Here is a 21,571-nt window from a genome sequence, read left to right as displayed (position 1 = left end):
CTCTAAATCTGAGACCATGGTCCTCGGTCTTATAGAGTGGACTGCCCTCTCCAGGTTGAGGAGGAGTTCAAGTAACACCCTGCGCTACCAATGAGGGACCCACAGCGATTTACACCACCAATGCTGTATCGGCACAGCCCGCTTGGAATGCCAGCTTCACAGGTTTGATAAATTGTTCAAAATTGACATAAATTAAATAAATTGACAGTATAAGTGGATTGATAAAATGTACAACCACGCCAACCCACACCCTTTTAATCAGAACATAGCTGCATTTTAACATAGTGGCCTCAACATGACCTCACATTGAATTAGAGGGGACAGTAGAGTGCTTTGATTGGAAAAATGCAACTACATTTACATGCAACACTTTTTAATTTTATTTGCATGTTATGCTCTTTTCCGTCGCCGCCAAGTTTATCTGCCAGGTTATTGGTGCTTCTGATCTTGATAATTCATTGGTGAAAAAATTCTAATAAGAATAAATTTGATTTGTCGTGGGGTCTCTCGCTCTTTCCTTCTCTCTCTTAGAGAGAAACAATCAAGTACTTTCTGGAAAGACATCACCAAGCTTTGAATTTTAAATGTGGCATCATGTTGCTGTTGAAAGGGTTAATGTGTTGTGACTAGGGCTGCCACAAACGATTATTTTGCTAGTCGACTAATCACTAACAGTAGTCGCGATTAGTCGACTAATCGGATAATATATAAATTGCGGCAAATCGCAGCAGCAAGCTGCTGCTCTTATAATAAGCATCATTCGATTACATCTTAAATTCTTTATGTACAAACTAATCATGAAGACAAGATGATAGTACATTCAACTTGTATTACATTTTTCAACTCAAGCCATCATTCCTGACATGTTTAAAAATAAAGGAGCGGCTTAAATTGATGGCGATACACTGGCCTTAAAATCTTTAGTTGTAATTATTTTGTGCGTTTTAAAATTGAACCAAAACTATACTCTATGCAGACTTGCACTAATACAGTGAAATTATCTATGAATACAAAAAGAAGTACTTGTATACATATTTCACTCTTCTTTTTTTTTTTTTTTTTTTTAAACAGAAGGTAGTGGGCACGGTGGTCGACTGGTTAGCATGAGCGCCTCACAGTTCAGAGGTCGTGGGTTCGATCCGGCTCCGGCCTCCCTTTGTGCAGTTTGCATGTTCTCCACGTGCCTGCGTGGGTTTTTTCCGGGTACTCTGGTTTCCTCCCACATTCCAAAAACATAAATGGCAGGTTAATTGAACACTCTAAATTGCCCCTAGGTGTGATTGTGAGTGCAAATGTTTGTTTGTCTCTGTGTGCCCTGCGATTGGCTGGCAACCGATAGGCTCCAGCACTCCCCGCGTCCGCTTGTGAGGATAAGCGGTATAGATAATGGATGAATGGACGGAAGGTAGTGAAATCAGAGGAGTAAATTGGGCAAATGCTCTGTGCTAAACAAAACTAAAATAAACACTTGTATTGTTTTTTAATTTTTTGTTAATTTAAACTTTATCAAAAATGTTTTGAGTATATTTGGTGAAATGCGCCGTAACTTTCGGACTCTGTTGCCAACACGAATTAGCCCTTACAGTGAGCCACATTGTTCTGACAACATGGCTTACACTACTTACCCACAATGATTCTGTTTACGTCACCCGGATTACCACCACTGCGCATGTGCGTTGCAGATAGGAAAACAGCCAGCGGGAGAAGAGCGAGACGCGGCAGTCTCGAAAAAAAAATAAGGTGCCAAATAAGTAAATATATTAATAAAGACGCGTCACCGATTAAAATTAATTTTTGACGATCTTGATCGTCAAAGTCGTCGTGATTAGTCGACTAATCATGGCAGCCCTGGTTGTGACCAACATCAAAAGGAACAAAAAGTGTACACAATAAAATAGCTCTGCTATAAAAACTGCCACAAACCAACTGGCTAACTTCCCGAGCAGAAAGAAACCTCACACATTCAAAGTTGGTCTGTTTCATATTTTTTTTTCCCCAAATCAATATCGGTCAGTCCCCACATGGATTTGTTATTTCTTCAAATATTGACGAAATGAAGTGTTGAAAATGGCTTGCTTTCTTCTTTCTTTCTGACGATGCAGTGTTAATGGCTCAACAAATGTGTTTTTTTCAGGGTTCTTGGAAACTTATGGTTTGGGGCGATTCAGTGGATTCTGCTTGATGCCAGCGATATGCTTTTCATTTGTGATCAAAAGGGGTTATATACTGTATGTATTACATGTTATGTGTCTTCACTTAATTTACATTACTGGTTAATACTCATTAATGAGTTTTGGGTGGTTTCAACACAAGGACAAATTCAATAAGAGTAGAGTCAAAGGGTATGCATTTTACAAGAAAATATAGTATTTGTAGAATGGATAATGTGCAAAAAGCGAGGAAATAAACAATAGTAACCTGTTGGAAAACATCCGCTCCTTCATCATAGTCCACTACGGTGAAGAACAGCTTGTTTGAGAAAGCAGATGAGTAGCGCCACGAGTTTGCCAGGACCTGGTACTCCTCATTTGCTTGCCTAGAACATTAAAATGTGATAAACAACAATAATGAGGACAGCTCCAGAAACAATATAATTGCAGTTTTAAGCAAACAAATATAAAAATCACCAGAATAGTTGAACTAAGAATACACTAAGCAAGCACATTACTTTAGATTGCAGATGTCATTAGTGTACAAATACCTCCATTGTAACAAGGCTCTTGAATGTCAAGTGTCATAAAATGTGCAGTTATCTTTCACTATTTGCAGGGCTAGAAACCAAGTACTGCCAAAATAGCGAAAAAAACAACACAAGCAATTGATACTGTCCTGATTTTTTTTTAGTTTAAATTGCCTATGTTAAGTTTAATACAATTTCTAATTCATCTTACAACATTACCATATTTTCCGGACCATAAGTCATGGTTTTTTTCATAGTTTGGCCGGGGGTGCGACTTATACTCTGGAGCGACTTATGTGTGAAATTATTAACACATTATTACCTGTATATCATTTCACATGTTATTTTAAGCCACATAAAGAAACAAAGATAAATCCTAAAAGCTATTAAAATGCATGAAGAATTTAAACGGTTAAAACCGAATATTTTGTTAAATAAGTAATTAAAATAGTATGATAAAATGACAATTTGACCGTCTATTAATCCATTTATACAAAATAGTGTACTGTTCCTTTAAATGCGCCGTGCTTGGCTGTGGTATTGCATCATCAGCTAGCCACACACACACACACGCACGGAGCGGAGGAGACGAACAAAGCGATAATCACGACCGAATACAAAAATACTTTTGGAGACTTGGAAATATTCTACATGGGTGGCGATAAATAAATTACTTATTTAATCAACCTACGACCATTTTGGTGAGTTTAAAATTATCTTACCGTAACTTTCTTGAAAACCTACATGTGTGGATGTTAGCTAAATGTTACCATCGTAGATCGGTGGAAATGATGTGTAATAAGCGCACAATTGTATTAATTTGATTTATATGGACACATTTATTAGCGTTACGCGACAGAGACAACTTGGCTTCCGAGAGGGGGTGGTGGGGGTGTTGTATAATGTAACATAAGCATACCGTTCAGCCTGTTGTTGCCTCTATTCTTATTTTAAATTGTTTGTCATTTAAATTTTAAATGACATGTCTGTTCTTGGTGTTGGATTTTATCAAATACATTTCCTCCCAAGATGCGACTTATACTCCAATGCGACTTATATATGTTTTTTTCTTCTTTATTGTGCATTTCATGGCTGGTGCCACTTGTACTCCGGAGCGACGTATAGTCCGGAAAATACGGTATCCATAAAATCAAATGACATAGAGATGATATGATTCAATTGAGATGTGTAACATAGTTGTTTGGCGCCATCTTCTAGCATCTTGGGGCTTTCAGAAAGAGCACAAAGAGAGCTAATAGGCAAGTTAACACCGAATAGGCAATGTTTTCAGTGTATAACAAAGAATACGTTCCAAATAAAAAAAGTAAGCAAACAGGTGAATTTGCGAGGAGCGACATGCAGGCGAAAACTATCGTGTTTTTTTTAGAATCTTTTAAAACACAGTGATGGTATTTTTTTTGGGGGGGGGGCTCAAAAGGCCACATTGACAGAAAGCACTGAGTTTTCAATTGTATTTATTTTCACATAATTTCCCAATGCTTGTTTCACTTTGTTTAGTGTTAGCTGCCTCTTGTGATGACTTAAAATTAGCTGGAAGTTGCCTGTCAGGAATCATTATGCTATGCGGGAATGTCACTGTGTTATCTCTGCAGCCGTTAGGGATGTATCGAGGTATCTTGAATCTTTACAAACAGTAAGATGAAACCCACATTCAGTTGTCAAGGATTACAGCAGTCCCCATTCCTTAACTCTGATTGAAAAAAATGGGAACTTTATATGTCATGTCATGTCATCTTCCAAACCGCTTATCCTATATAGGGTCGCGGGGAGTTGCTGGAGCCTATCCCAGCCGTCAATGGGCGAAGGCAGACTACACCCCGAACTGGTCGCCAGCCAGTCGCAGGGCAGGAACTTTATATTAATTAAACAAATTATTTGTATCATTCCAATCTGATCTTTCCTATCTAAAAACAACACCCTATCCAGACCTGTCACCATGGGCGGGCCATAGGGAGCTGTGGCTGCCCACCAAGTTGCTACTGGCTACATACATTAAAAAATATACCTTTACTTATACAAGATTGTGGAAAGTGGTTCATTAATACTTTATAGGTCGTATTCAACTTTTATATGAACAGTAATGTAATCATTCCGCAAGGTTGTTAGTAAGTTAGTGTCTATTATTACAGAGCTACAAAGAGAATAAGAAGCTAGAATCCCAATAATTATACATATTTGCAGTGCAGTTAATTTGATAGAATTGTTCACAAAGAAGCTCAGGTCAGCATCTTGCACAACATAATTTCTCAGGAATCATGTGACTATTGATACAATACTGTGGTTTATGTCAGGTCATCTGTGTGCTGTGAGGGTAGGGAGAAAGTCATTAACAAAGAACCAGACACTGTGTGTGTAAGAAAGAGACCTTTTGTAATGTGCTCTGTCCATTGCAGACACCTTTATAATCCTGCAATTAAGGTAAAGGTACATTGGGCAGCACAGCAATGAAGGACTCAAACACATTTTCCTATGATTTGAGTCACAACTAGAGATGTGTATCATTAAGCTCTTCAGGATACGGCTACCCTCAGCTGCTTATAGATTCAGTAATTTAATGGTATTCATAGCAGTACCTTTATGCTTAAAAAAAAAAAAACAACTAAACTGTGATATTAGAATTAAAACATTTTCAAGAAAATGAACATCTTGCAACTGCAACAACTTTCATGTAAAATAAACACATAAAAACAATGATTTATAGATAAAAGAAATGTTTTTAACATATCACTGCTATAAGGTTAAACATTATAAAAACTAAAAATTAAAATTATTTAATGCAAAAGAAAACAGTAGTGTAGTGCTCGAAGATGAGACAGCGATAGATCGTCTTTCACTGCTTTGTCTTCCATCTCATTTAGAGGTTAGGCAGTCAAAAATGGTGCAATTCTCCACTTAAATGTAATGCATTTTTGTTTACTGTTCTGGTTGCTTGTGAACAAACATTGTAACTTACATTTAAATGATTGATTGCACTTGTGGCAAAGTGCACTGTCACCATCAACCTTTGAGAAATGTAACAACACTGACCGTTTCACTCTCTCCGCCATCGCCAGGATCATCAATAACTCAGAGTACCGACATGCATGCATTGCGGTCGCATTCTCTCTCATCCCTCCCCAGTCATGACCAATCAAATTAAGAATTACCAAATATTTATATTAGTGTAATGGATGGATTGAATGTAAATCCATTAGTCATGCCTGGAAAGTGAAACGCTGTGACGCTACGATAGCATATCACCCAAGCCAATTCAACCCGTTGAAGCCTACAGCGCCTGTCTCAACAGCTCCCCAAAACCTAAGGTTGTCTTTGGAATTACCCTTGAAAACCTGACGTTTTCCCAGAAATTCAACACCTCCAAAAATTTATCTCAGCCCCTGTAGCAAATCATTCCAAAAGAATTTGAGATCTTAGACGTGGCTTTCACACAGGCCCAAGTTTATTAATCTTCACTGTTGTAAAAATTTGAAAATAAAGTGTCAGTGCAAGAGATGCCAAATTTTAATTTTAGAAAATGGAGTGGTAATTACCATCATCTATTCTGTTACATAGATGTCGACATTGTAATTGTCTACAAACATATATCCAAACCATATATCAAGTTCGACTGGTTCTACTGGTTCAAAGTCCACAATTGCGTCATCTATATCACTGCCGTTATTGATTTCAGACCTCCGGCGATCGACGGCGTCCACCATTATGACTCCAGAACATCCTCCGCCGTCACATGTATATTCTGATGCATTTCATTGGTTAAGAGACCGAGAATTGAGAAAAAGAAAACGACGTATACGCTCTCCAGGCTTTAACGGTAGAAACTAGAAAGACGGAACAGCGCTCCCGGCTCTAGTGGTAGAGACCCACTTATGCGTTCCCAGCCTTAATGGGTTAACGGATTCCGTCTTGCTTTCCACAACTGCACGTGAGTAAAACCTCACTCTTTGGAGCCTTCAAAGAGGGTGATGGCCGCTGAATTGGCGGCACGGCCTCCCAAGATGGTGACACGGCGGAGGCACAGCTTCAAAGCCCAAGGAGGTGTGGCTCGATGACGCAGGAGTCGCCACCGTTACACCACTACCAAACACACATCAAAATAACAGTATAAAAATTTTACGGTTATATGGCACTATAGATGATTTCATACAAAACTACGAATCATATCGTAATATCATCGCACAGCACTACATGGGCATAGGAAGTAAGTTTTACAAAACGATCACAGGGCCGAGCACAAGATGGAGCAGTATGTCTATTTAAAAAATGTATTTACTGTATATATTTTTACATTTATTTTTAAGACGGCAGTGTATATACATTAACATTTACTATATTTATGTAAATATACCATATTATAGTCGTCAGTTAGTTTATTACCAATGTACATGTTTATTTCGCTTATGTCTCAATCTGAATATAAACTAGAATCTGAACATATATATTTTTTTAGTTTAATACATGACGAGCTCAAGTTTAAAACAGTCGAGCGACTTTCACTCAATCTCATGCTGAGGGTCATATTTTGATGTAGTTCCAACTTTTATTGGTTGCTACATGCATTCATATAAATAATTAGTGAAATTATGTTAGAAGCGAGGAATTCCGGGTTATTTTGAGAACAAGTTTGTGGGTTTCCCAAGATGTGCTCACTACAAGTCGGCTAAAAAGCACATTAGCTAATGATGTACATTGTCTAATAATCACTTCGTTTCATACACCTCAACTACAATTTTAATTTTTGGGATGGGGGGAAATTAAATTAGAGACCTTAACGAGGATATTTTTGAAGAAATCTCAAAATAGAAAATTTTACCCATTCACTGTATTTTTGTCCATTGCTTGAAACTAGACCTTACGACTAGCAGACTCCTTAATCAGAGAGGGTCATATGTTAAAATTGGAGAAACTAGAGAGAACCACATAGCCAGAGGAAAGAGTGTTTCCATGTGGGGAAGCTAAAGGGTTCTGACGTGAATGATGAATAAGTTATGTCACTGATGAAAGTAGCGGTGAGGCTTTTTTGACTAATGGGCCAGGTTGGCATGAAGGTCAGTGGTGATTTTGTCAACAGTGTGGACTTCCTATAGGACAATTAAAGAGTGACACTTTTATCTAGTGATCAATTTCCATGGTAAGTGGCAAGGTGCTATGACAGACAATGACTAAGGTGTCAAAAAGCACACAGGAAAAGACACCTTCTTACAACGTGACCAGAAAAGGAAAGGTATTGTACCATGTACATACAGTATGCCTTAACTGCAATCACCAGTGTTTTATGCGTAGCTGTCCATGGTGCTGAAATTATTCACGTTGTCACATTCTGTATGAGTGTAGTGAGCTGTACTTAACCCTACTGTGAACATGATACTTTGATACATGCTATTTTGTGGTTTTAGTCACAAAAGTATAATCGGAGCTCGGCATTCCGCCTATGTGACCGGTCCATCTATACGCCCATTTTGTTGGAAACAAAACATGGGAATCTTAAAAAATAGATGGACTAAGCATAGTCAGAAGCCCCTTTTCTGGCGAGGTTTACATTTCCCGTTGGCTGTGGCAGAGGTCTTCTGACAGCTGCTGGGTCCTAAAAGGAGACATATTTAGTCCGGCCGTGGTGAGGCTTCCATGCTGCGATGAGGCTTCCACTAACGGAACACTAACGGAAGCCTGTTTAAAATGCCAGGCAGACCGGCCCATAGGCGATTGCTATTTGTTCTGGCCGGACAAAATGGCGGTTAGACGGATGGCGGAAGGGTACACCTGCTGCAGGGGATAAACGGACCGGGAATTTTTAGTAAAATGCCCAGCTCTGAGTATAATAGTATCATGTTTGCATATATACAAAGGATAGCTACACACATTGAGTAATACACGCAGTCCTGAAAAAGGGGTAGAGGTGAGTTCCGTAAATAAATTCATACTACAAATGCTCAAATATACAGTATATCGTATATATATATATACATATATATATATATATATATATATATATATTTTTTTTTTTTTTACAATGCACTTTACATTTCAAAATCTTTAAGTGCTACAACAACTAAAAATCATCCAAAATCTATAAAAGCATTATTAAAAATCAAAAACAAAAAAAGTAGTAGGAACTTTTAAAAGGAACTAAACCCTAAAGCAAGAGTACCTTTTATGTGCCAGGACTAGTCAAACACGTTACGATGATTAATATTCTGTTCATGGAATAAAAATTCAACAATACTGAACAACATAAAGGGGGTGCCGTTAAATTGATTGATCATCATCATCATCATCATTGATTGATCATGACACAGCTGCCAACCTATTGGAATTCACTTCCAGAATAATTTGTCTTAATTTCCATATTTTTAACTTTTTGTCAAGAACATTATCGTGGGACCCCATTAGCACGATATACCGTATTTTGTGGTGTGTTTATACAGAATTATTAGTAATTATTAATTATTACCACAATTGCATCAACAGCTATGACTGTACTAACCTCACTAAAATCATGGCATTGTATTGAACAAATTAATATAAATGTTTCAAAGAGTAACTCAATTAAAACAATTATTTAAAAATTTTATTTGCAGTGACATCCCGGCGATGTACATTGCACACACCTGAACACTGATGCACACATTTTTTTAATATATATGAAAGCATTTTCATGTGCAGACATACTTTCAAGGCTCAAAATAAAACATAATTAAATATGTCACTCACCATTAGCTACGCTTCACTGAGCTGTGGCCGTTTGAGGTATTCCAACAAGTATTATGGAACTGACAGTATAACAACACAGTGCAGTGTGATGGCATTTGTTATTATATGATGAATAAAGTTGTCGTTAGCACACAACTGTTGTCTGTGCGTCAGTGGACAATAATTTGCCAATGAAGATTCACTTTGTGTGGCTGCCCGTGTTTGTTACTGCAGATATGAATCGTATTTGAAGACTCATTTCTTTTCTCTGGCTTTTGAACAGACCTGAATTTCTCGGCTCTTTTCCGGTGTCAATTGTGTATAGTGTTTTATGTCACTTTATTGGCTTTATTTATTTATATTTTATATATTATTTATGTCTATATTTATTGATACATGTACCACTGTCTTTTATTGTTTTTGTTTTATTTATTGTATTGTAATGTGCTTTGTTACAGACCTAGCTGTTATGAAATGCACTATATAAATAAAATTGTATTTTATTGTATTGTATTGTATTAAAACTAGCAGCCAACGGGAAGAGCCTCAAGTCTTTCAGCTAACTTTGGAAGCGTCTGCTAGTATCCATCCACTGCGACGTCACCAGAGCAACCCATAGAAGAATCATGTTGTCAGAACAATGTGGCCCTTGATTTTATTCATTTATTTTGATTATCCGTAACACCATATGTTCCGGTCGTAACGAGGTCACATTCAGAGATTTGTGCAACTAATTACAAACAATCCAGAACAGTTGGCAGCTATGCTTTGATCTTTTTACTGTGCTGCGCACATTGTTTTGCGCGTGAGATTAAATCATTCCATAAGGGATGGCTTGAATAAGATGACTACCCGAAAAGGCGTAAATTCATGCTATCCCGAGAGTAAAAAGGCCTAATAATGGTGGTCCTAATAAGGAAGTAGACAAAGGCAAATGCAATTTTTTAAACATATTTAAAATAAATACTTTGTTGATTTACTGTAAGTAGCTAACAACAGCCGATAAAGAAGCTATGCACCGCCAGAATATAAAATAATGTTTTGACATCAGTTTAGCTCCTCTTTAAAAAGAAACGTTTTTAGCTTTCTGAACAGCTACACACTATGTGGAGCGCTCAGGGCCTCTGGGAGGTCATTCCAAAGACATGTTGTTGCTGCTTGCAAGGCCGGGTCACATATGGTGTAGAGTTTAATCTTGGTTCAGTAGAGGGAGTGGACCAGAGGCTTCTTGGACAAATTCAAAAATAAGAAGACGACAAAATAAAACAAAAACAAAGACATAATGGGAAAAGGGATCATGTGTTTGTGTACTTTTCGAAAACACTTGTGAAAGAGATACATGTGGCTGGGTAAAAGGGGATACTTTCTTCCCGTCCCTATTTGGAGACGGACTTTGTATTTGGATCGATCATATGTTTTGTTTTCAAATGGGAGCATACATTGTTTGTGTTAACTTTTGTTTGCAGGCACTGTCACGCGACATAGCTTGTAATTAACATTTTTTGGGTCACTGTTCCTTGTAGAATAAAGCCAAATCAGGTCTAAATCACTGACATCGTACCTTTATTTTTAACCATCTCCACCTGGTCCCTGATACCTGTGCTTGAGGCCATTGTCACACTGAGCCAGATGATGACACTATCAACAATCATTATCACGAGTCCAAATCTCTACTACAGGCCAAATTTTTATCATTTATACTTTCTCGCAGATATACCTCTCACCCCTAGACTTCCATGCAGAGGTGGCAATCCATTCCAGTAAGGGGATTGTCCACTGGTTCATAGTGTATGTCGGCACTGTCTAGAAGACACCAAATATTGAGCTCACTATATCCCCCCCCCCATCTCAAAACATTTGCCACTGAATACATTCATGTAATCAACAACAATTATGTACGGCCCTCTCTTATCAACATAAAAATCTGGATGCTTCTAAACATTGTCACCTTGTCGACCCATGATACCTGTAAATGAGATTTCCGGCCTAATCTGATTGTAATTTTAGGATTCATCTTTTAAAAAGACAAACACCTGTGAAAACTTTACCTATTTGGTAGGTGTGAAAACATTACCTATTTGGTAGCTAAAGGGCTTTGCATACAGTGTTTATATTGTGCTATGCTACAGCAAAGCATCTCCTGTCTAATATGCTGCCTCTTTCAGGGTTGACTGACGCAAGTCATTCAACTGACAAGAAGATGGATGATTGACTCCTACTGTAAGTACTGCCAGAATGCAACCATGTGCCTCTTGACTGAGCTTGATCTTTGTGTGTAGGTGAACGTACCGACAGACAGAACACTGCCTTTGAGGCTGCAGTGCCGTAAACATGACGATGACAGAGTAGTTCCTGGGTGGTGCTTTGACAAAGCGACGGAACTTGTCACCATTCATTCGTACAACAGAGCGACGAGAGGACCACTCCATCATCTGGTCCACCTTCTCAGACAGCAGGTTCTAGAAATAAAGAGGAGGAAACAAAACATTAGGTTATTTTGGCGGCTAAGATTTAAAAATGATTGTGCAGTGTTGCACTGGACTTCGTATACAGTGTTTATTCTGTATATATTGTATTTAACATCCTGTCGATATAGAGTCCCGATCCGATATCTCAGCATTTAAAAAAGAAAAAAGCAAAGTGCACATGCTCACTTAAATTGTTATATTTCAGAATAAAGTCAAATATTAGGCCACAAATGCTATTTTTCCAGTGTTCAAGGTAGTGTGAATTTAGATTTGAAATTGGATTTATGAAATCAGATCAATTAGCAGGAAATTTGTATGTAAATGTATTTATTAGAGGATCTTATCATGCATTTTATTTCTGGGGACGCAAAACGCAAAATTCAGTGGAATGCCCTTGATATGTGTCAACGTTTTTTTAATGAATACAACATGTTTTATATGTATACAGTATATGTCACAGTGGGTAGAAAAAAAGTATATGAACCACTGCATTTAATAACTAATTGAGCTTCCTTTGTAAGCAATAACCCAAAACCATGTGAATCTGCAGGTGCCTAACAGCAAGTATGCATAGTCCACTGTATTTTATACTTTTGAGGCTCAGGTTTTGCAGTTTGAATCATTAAAAAAAAAATTTAAAAAAAAAACAGGCCATCCAAATTCTTCACATGATTTCAGAACAGGCTTTAACATCTTAACTGCAGACATCACTGAAATAAACAAGAAGCAAGAATAAAGGCGAAAGGCTCTTTCAACCATGGTTGACAGATCATGTCTCTAATGAGGAGCCTGATTGCGGATGATCATTGCACTCCTCATTTCAACTGAGCAACTGGTGGCTACCCCCCCGCCCAGCTGTTCCCATTACTCAACAGCCAATTAGTCTCAGCGCAGCACAGCAGAGAATCAGATCAAGTACCTTCGTACCTTACTACTTAACTAAGGCAAACATAGGTTTCTCCATTGTTTCAAGTTACCATAGACTCTTAAGGTTGCCTTTTAAAATACTCTTAAGGAGGGGTTTCTTCTTCCCACCCATATAATAAAACAAGAAAGGTTCTGGCCAGCAGCTTTTCTCGAGTGATTTTATTACCTGCTCATTCTGAAAGAGCTCTAGCTCTTTAGTCAGTATGGTGGCCCATTCATGTCTAACTGCCTCATCAAGCTAAGGTTGCAATAAAACATTGGCTGATGTGTCTAATGGACATTATAGAAGACCTTAACGCAATATCATAATCTCTCCTCTCTTTGTTTGAACATGTTCTAAATGCCAAATCCATAGAAGTAGATTTAGCCCATCAATGGATGTCTTCATTTCCTCATTTATGATCATTTTTGCACTTAATCGACCATGAAAAAGTACTTAAAGCTGCATGTCAGCGCTATTTCTTTCATCGCAAATTGCTCACCACCACCAGAGATTTGGCACATCACTCAGTTTATGGCATTCATAGTAGGATTATTCTTTTGTAAAAAGTTACTATTGTTCATGTAAAATCAACATACAGTACACATGGGTGTATTTTTCTGATCCTGTCTTTTACTGTATTATCCAAGTGTCTACAGCAAGAATTAAACCCTTTGGAATTACTTGAATTTCTGTATACATTGGTCATAAAATGTGGTCTGATCATTTTTGTTTCAACAGTAAACTGTTTTCTTAAACCAACACACAATTATGTTTCCAGGTTTTTACTGAACACTACATGTACATTAAATGTTACAGTGCAGAGTCGAAAAAGTATGTGAATCTTTGGGTTCAACAAGAAGTTCAGCCCCCATTAGCAGCAACAACCTCAACCAGTTGTTTTCTGTTGTTGTAGATCAGATCTGCTCAAGGGTCAAGAGGACTTCTGCACCAATTCACTTTACAAAATGGTTTATTTTAATAATTTAATTACATAACTATGTTATATAATTTATACCATCATCTCAAACAATATAATTGTCATAGTAAATATTTTTCCAAGTAATCATATTTTCAGGAGGAGCTGCAGAATTGAAGGTGGAGATGGACATGCAGCGATGACAGCCATGGATGAGACTTGACAATGATGTCTCTGGACTGACTCTGGGGACTCTGTGAATACCAAGATGCCACCAGAACAGAGCTGCGAGAAAAGTCTCATCACAACATGCATAGGGAAGTACTTGACAAAATCATGAGTGGTAAATTGCACAGATGTACAACACATCATTATTATTTGTTGTATTATTTGTAATTAAAAAAAAGTGAAATTGTAGTTATTTTAGTGATTCAAACGATTAAAATTTTAAAACTAATTAATCGCAAAATTTTCCATAGCTAATTGCGATTAATCATATTTTTCAACTACAATTTTTTTTACAAAGCTTGGAATCGATATTTACTTCAGTAAAATCTTGGAATTAATATGGAAAAAAATTTAAAGTATATTTTGAATCAAAGCCTGTTCTATTAGCTTTCTTTGATCCTTGAATACGATTCTTTTCCAGTTTTGTGATCCGACGTGAGACTGAAGGTTTTCTGCTTTTTTCTGGTGTGTATTGTGTAAAGTATTTTGTGTTTTAATTCATTGCTTTCACTTGTTTTATTATTGCTGTTTTGTTGTCATGTAAAATGCTTTGTTACAGCCGCAGCTGTTATGAAATGTGCGATAAAAATAAAGTTGTATTGTACTGTAATGTATTGGATAAAATACAACAGTTGAACAATACACCAAAGAGGTACAACTAATATGGTATTTGAATTTGGCTTTTCAATGTGTGCAAATTATTTTGGATTTCTTCAATAAGCCGTCGAGCTATTTAAAGTAAAACTACGTAAAAGTACGTCTTTGCGACAGTGACTCTCCTCTAAGTTTGGCTGCGCATTGAGCAGAGGTCAGCTGCTACACGAAGTAAATAAAACTGAGTTAACTGAGTATTTTTTTGTGTTATAAAATTTAAATTAATCTCCATAGTTAATGCTTTAACTTTGACAGCCCTAATTTATTTACATCAGTTTTAATTGTGGCCTTTGTAATCAATCAGCAAAAACGTCCTATAATTACTTCTGCACCAGAACCCCCCTTGCATATTTACAGTAGATGTTATTATAATAATTTTAAGAGAAATAAATGTCATGGGGTCTGCTGAACAGGTAAATTGATGATATTGCTGGATCTGGGCTGATTTGCTCAGAGAATGTAGAAGCTACAAAAGAAAATGAAAACAGTTGGTTAGACAAGTGTTATATGATCACGTATCAATCAAGTATGCATTGAAAATGGCTACAGGAACAGACACTGACCCGTAGTAAAATATTGACAAACTATATAATCGGATGCATATAAAACACACAGTGGCATTTTATAGCATATCTAGATTTCTATCATTGTTTATGCATACAGTAATATACATGTATATACAACACTACTTCATAAAAAAAATACTCCTACTTTTGAATAACATTTCTATGACACAAACATAAGGAAAATGACACTCTCAATCAATAAAATATGTTAAAATATGGTTAACCTCTTTACACTTGTGTCACTACCTTTTAATACAAGCTAGATGGCAGTATGACACGATACTATGTCCTTGGCTTTTGTGTTCTGTGAGACTCCTTTCATTAAACAATAAAAACAGGGCGACCAATACTTACCGAGAGCTTGTCATCACTATGAGCTGACCACAATGGGACAGTGACGTCAGCACACTGGGTCAAACTCGTAGATTTTGACGAATGTGTTTCTTTTTCTGTTGTCGCTGTGTAGCTTAATGAAATCATTGGACCTCCTGCAGTTGACCCAGGTTGCTTGAATTACTAACTCAGTAAAATGCAAAATATGTTAAAATGTTTGTCATTCCATAGAATGCCTAGTATGTAGAAGTTATCCGAAACATAAAACATAATAAACTGCGAACTAATTACAATTTTGACTTCTCATACGTACATTTTATTATAGCCTAGAAACATTCAAAATATTACTTGTTTGCTGTCATTTTAAGAAAAGCATAATTCGATGTGTAAATCCTAGAGGGAATTTGTTTACGTAGTCTGGCTATCCTTCAATTATACAGAATTACGTACTGTATTTATTTGTGGACTTTTTTACGAGTTTGATTTGTTGATATCTCTGACACTTACCATAATAAAAATAATAATTAGAAAAAAAGAAAAACAGCCGGCCCTACTCTTGCCTTGCAAACTGAACCTTGTTTTTGTGGATTTATTTTAAAACCATCTGTTTTGATATCTTTTTATAAAACAAGTCTTAAATCTATGTCTTTATTTTCCTCTGCTTTTTTTGTTGTGTTTATAATTAGGTGTTCTTCCTCATGTAGGTGTCTGCCTATGCATTATGTTTTATCATCTCCCTTTTTCCCTCCCCTCTTATCTCTTCCTAAATAGTCTTCAAACCATTCGATGAAAGCTAAGTCTATTTGACTGAGCACACACCCGATACTGAAAGATATTTATGGGCACCGCTGCCAGAAACACAGCTGCATTTATGTGTGGCCACAAAATGAAAAAACGAAAAAAAAAAGAAAGAAAAAGAAATTAGACAAAATCATCCCACCCGAGGGTGATGGGCAGGATGGCGTATGGACAACGGCAGTAGAAAAATGCTTTGATTTGAAGTATTTGTTATTTGTCAGCTAGGATGACATATCCCCTCCCTTCACTGACAGCTCATGTTATTTCTGGGAATGGCAGCTTGCGGAACTTGAAACTAGAAATATCAAGTTGTGTTCTAATTCAATGGAGTTGACAGATAGAAACAATAACAAACAGAGACAAACAGACAAGAAAATGTAATTGGCATATGGTAAATATCATAATATCATTCCAGTGCCTTCAACCGCAGGCGTTCCATTGTATCCTGAAATGTGTATGGCACCAAGCAAATTAAGGGAAATAACCAATGTTGGCTTGAATAGACAGTACAGTGTAATGTTAAACGTCCAACACAATCCATTACAGGATGCTGATGGAACTCTTAATTTACTGTAAGTGTTATCACAGGAAATTAAATATTAAAAAAACAAAAACAAAATTAAATGCGGTGCTCCAGAGTCAACAACTTGCTACCATAAAACCTGCAATAATTTTACAGAAAAAGTTGAAGTTCCTTCATCCTTAACTTTACACGTGCAAAACGGAGTCAACTGCTGTATTATTAAAATTTAAATTAAATACAACTACCCACCCTGGGGGCACATTCATCAAGCGTGCGTACGTACAAAAGTGTGCGTAAGCGTGCATACGAACATTCCCAAATAAATGTAAAACAAATGTACCTGTATTTTATTGGAGGAAGACAGCAACAGTCACTCTTAAAATTAATCCACCGACAGCTTGTATTATATAAGACAGCATCATGGTTACCAATACCATGGCAACGATGACTGTAAGAAGCTCAGGATAACTACTGTATGTCATTTTGTGACATTCCTGCCAAAATAAATGCTGCTGTCAAATTGATGGTGCTACATAAATAATGCCAAATCAGACAACAGTTTTGTCATGTCTTGATCTGTGTTTTCAAACAAGGTAGGGCAGAACTGGCATGTACCATGTCATGTCATGTGTTTTCAAGATGGTCTTACACAGATTACATTACTTGCCAATACTATATTCATCGATCCATCCATTATCTACATAACATTTTTTTGTTTTTTCATTTAATATTTTCTTTCAACAATCTGTGAATGATACCATTTTGATTACTCTACATTAGGTGTTTTGACAATGCAGCTAAATTTCACTATTTCATGCAATATGCCCACTCAACTCACACAGAGCAACTGCTGCAAAATAGTAAAGTTTGAATTCAACAGAGCTGGGCACTTGACCCTTTTTTGCCCCCCAGGCCGCGACCCTCCACCCTTGACCTGGGTAGTGGGTACCCTTCCAACCTCGACCCCCCCCGGCCTTATTCATAAAAATTATCACACCCGCCCCGTTCCGCCCCCCGACCCAAAAAATAAATAAAAAATATGTGTATGGCGCCGCCGCAGGGGGGATTCTAAGGGAAGAGGTAACTTACTATTCAAACCCGCTGTGGACAGCTTCAAACGCGCTACTAGTACTTACCCAGCTGTGTGTGCTTACTTCCATTGGAAGCCCTGGGGTTGGTTTTGTCGTATTGTATAATTATTTGGGTCCAACAGACTACAAGTCTGCAAGTATTCAACAAGTTACTTATTTATTTTCCACACTTCCCCTCCTTCACACTTCCCGGCCTTCAAAATAAAAGCATACCAGCAAACCACTACACAGCAGGTTTGCTCCGGTGTATTTCCGGAAGTAGGGAATACGCCAGAAGAAGTGCATGAACTCCACCTTGATGTGTCGGGGGGGGGCGTTGCTTCAAAAAGACAGCAACAACAATGGATATCGTGCCTGCTACAACCATAAAGGGACCGAGATGACTAGACAATGCATTTAATTGTATTGCGAAAACGATCTGGAAGGAAGATGCTAAGGGGGAACGTGGATGAATAGCTTCTTTACACACACATACGTGACATAACACCCACGCCGCTGCCAAACTAGTTTGCTTTGCAGCAGCAACGAGCTGCGTGCTGCATCCTCTCCTCCGTGTGGGAAACTGAATGTCATCGCAACATGTGACATAATGGACCGATCAGAGCAGCAACAATTCTTGATGTGTGTGTGGCATGTGTTGCAGACCTGTCGGCAACAGCACAATGCGTCGGTCATCTGAATCAATGCGGCAGTTGTCGCTCGCGCTGACGCAGGAGTATAAAGAAGCCTAAAAAGGGCCCGGCCATGGGACGGACTGCCCAGCTCTGGAATTCAATAAACGTTTTGCATGATGTCTTACTTAACAAACACACACACGCAAGTATATAGTAGTTTAAAGCCCTACGCAGAGTGTAAAGAAGCTTTGTGAACCACTGAACCACAAAGACTATGCATTTAATAAGAGATTTATCATTTAACTGTGACAGCCAACATGGAGACCCACCAAAACTCCCTATACACAGCATTACAGTAAGGATCCACTTTAAACCTTTCAATCAAACATTATAGTCAACACTGTGTGTGACTGTGTGTACTTGTGTGTGTCAACGTGTAGTTAATGTATTTTGATGTGAAGCTGAGTGAAAGTTTTAGAGTATGTGTTCAGCCTATGAAGTGTCACAGCAACACAGGGCTGTCTGGGAGGATAAGAGTGTGACGTCTTATCAGCCACAAGCCAGACACACGCCAACACACATTCCTGCTTGCGCACACATTCCTGCTCACACACACAACTGACATATAGTGTGCACAATGGGAAATCACACTCGCTCATATCAGCTATATAGCAACGCTTGACACTTGTCTCCGTTTGGGAAGCATGTCTGGGGGGCTGCATGCAACAAGCGGGAGAAAAGAAGATGGGGCATAAAGGCCGGGGGGACAGGCGACAAAGTAAGGGGTGAAGAATTAAAATGCAAAAGTGGTTAGGTGAGCAGAAGTGATAGTAAATGATAAAGTGGCTAAAAGAACCATGTTATTCCTTTGGAGGGCAAGAATAATTAGAAGAAGTTGACATAACTGATCACAACATAGAATGGCTAACTATGCTTTTAGTAAAACCAGTAAAATGTCTTAAAGATCTTATCTTGGCATATTCACATGAGAAACGGGGAGGGGGAGGAAGTCAGAGCAGACATCTAAGATTGGGTTCCAAAACATCTTTTTCATTGGAAATAATAAAAAAAAAATTGAGCTACGTGAGTCACCATTATTATTTATCACAAAAATGTAAAAACAAGTCAAGCCATTCAAGAACGTCAAACAATTACCTTCTTACTGCTTTGAATGTGACTTTGCTTACCTAACACACAGTAATTTTGGTACAAAACGTTCTGCGTCTTAACATCCCTTGTTGAGGCCAAAACATACAGTGCATTTCAGAGTTAATCTTCGATGCTGGCTGAATTAACCACCTGTGAGGTACATAGGTTAGTAGGTAAAAGTCATCCATGGCAGCAGTGTAATTTTTCAGAATAAATGTTGCAAAAAAGTCCACAAAAAGCCAAGGCAAAAGCAAAAGATCATGATGGTTGCTGAACTCTAATAATCTCACAAAAAGAACGTGGTTCAAAAGTTGTGTGACTGTAGAAACTTATTGTTCCACAGGCTAAGCTCCAAAATATATTACTTCAGAGGTTTTCCACTGTGCATTGACCATAAAACAGTACATACAGGTATATCGATTTTGCCTGATATTGAACTTTAGGTAGCATGACACAAACTGAGGTTTACTTGTAGAGCTGAGGATTCATCACCACAGGTGCCCTAAACACAGCAGATTGCATCTATTTGGTATAAACCCGCCAGGAGGACCGACTGTTAAGGTGTATTTTTTTCTTCATGTTTCCGTCAGAAAAAGGGCAGCGCACAGAGGAGAGGGCAGCAGTGCCTCATGCAGGAGAGCAGCCCATAAAAGTGAGTTAAAAGGATGCTGAGGATGTCACAGCTGCTGGCGTGTCATACTTTATTCATAGCCTTTTTACCACTTATATTATCTGTGTTTCCCCATTGTTTTATGAATATACTAAATACTCATCACAACAAGTACAAACTTGATGTTAAATTCAGCTATCATTTTAAAAACAACTGTGTCTGTATTAGAGGCAATTTAAATACATTTGCCAGTGCTTCACATTTGAAACAATGGTATGGAATAAGGGTATCTGATCACATTTTTGTGCACCCGAGTCTGAGTCACTTGACTTTTGAGTATCTGCCAATACCCGATACCAAAGTCCTGATCTGAGACGTCGCTAATACATTGAGTCATTCTATCCCAGGGTCACTGATGGTGTCGTGGTACACACGCCTGAGTTGTGTGCGGGCGGCATGGGATCGGTTCCCACTGAGTGTCTGTATGTGTGACCAGTGACTGGCTGGCGACCAGTTCGGGGTCTAGTCTGCCTTTCGCCCATTGTCAGCTGGAATAGGCTCCAGGTTCTCCGGTTTCCTCCCACATTCCAAAAACATGCATGGTAAGTTGATTGGTCACTCTAAATTGCCCCTAGGTGTGATTGTGAGTGTGAATGTTTGTTTGTCTCTGTGTGCCCTGCAATTGGCTGGCAACCAATTCAGGGTGTCCCCCGCCTACTGCCCAAAGACAGCTGGGATAGGCTATGGCACCTTGTGAGGAATATTGCAGAAAGACGCATTGTTTCAAAGATTTGAGTTGACTCGGAGACTTTGTACATACCCGCAGGCACTCATGAAAGGCGGTGGCTGGTTCCCAGCGCGAGATCGACCAACGAGAGCGGAAGTGGATTTAATTGTTCCACACACTGTACTGTACGTGAGCTGACTCGGTGACTACATGGAGGAGGAGGAGACGACGGCAGAAGCGGCAGTGGATTTAGTCCCCAAAAGAAAGTCCACATCCGAAATATGAAAGTATTTGGGCTATAAAAAGGACAATTCAGAGCAAAAAATATCCTTTGCCAACAATGTCTCACCGTTGTTCCTGCAATCGCCATCACAAGCCCATGTATGACCAGTTCAAACTAAGAAGTGGGACCCGAAGTGGAACTTCATATACTCAAAAAACAATTACAGATGTCTTTGCCAGCATAACTCCTTATGATAAGAAGTCCAAACAGCACCGAAAAATCACGGATGTAATATGTTTTATTGTTATATTTTTGTGAACAACTCAGGGGAATAATGCACCTGCACTTTAATTTGTTACATTTTTGTTCTAAT

At 38.2% G+C, this 21,571-nt stretch overlaps 1 protein-coding gene across 2 annotated transcripts in view; it reads right to left on the bottom strand.

The window, feature by feature from the left end:
• The window catches only part of tusc3 (tumor suppressor candidate 3), a 60,845-nt gene that overhangs the window by 24,157 nt on the left and 15,117 nt on the right, over positions 1 to 21,571 (bottom strand). The window contains exons 2-4 of one of the 2 annotated variants that reach the window (XM_086034560.1): positions 15,485 to 15,618; positions 11,678 to 11,847; positions 2,419 to 2,536 (exon numbers count right to left, since the gene is read on the bottom strand). In XM_086034560.1, the coding sequence (XP_085890686.1) occupies positions 2,419 to 2,536; positions 11,678 to 11,847; positions 15,485 to 15,610 (414 nt within the window). In that variant the 5' untranslated portion in view covers positions 15,611 to 15,618. The remainder of the gene's footprint in view (positions 1 to 2,418; positions 2,537 to 11,677; positions 11,848 to 15,484; positions 15,619 to 21,571) is intronic. The other variant, XM_086034561.1, reaches the window with a different exon arrangement.

The sequence above is a fragment of the Filicampus tigris genome, chromosome 6 (genome assembly GCF_054856515.1).
Source record: "Filicampus tigris isolate MCC_2025a chromosome 6, RoL_Ftig_1.0, whole genome shotgun sequence".
Taxonomy (NCBI): domain Eukaryota; kingdom Metazoa; phylum Chordata; class Actinopteri; order Syngnathiformes; family Syngnathidae; genus Filicampus; species Filicampus tigris.
The sequence above is the reverse complement of the archived record's forward strand: the minus strand, read 5'-3'. Positions and strand labels throughout refer to the sequence as shown.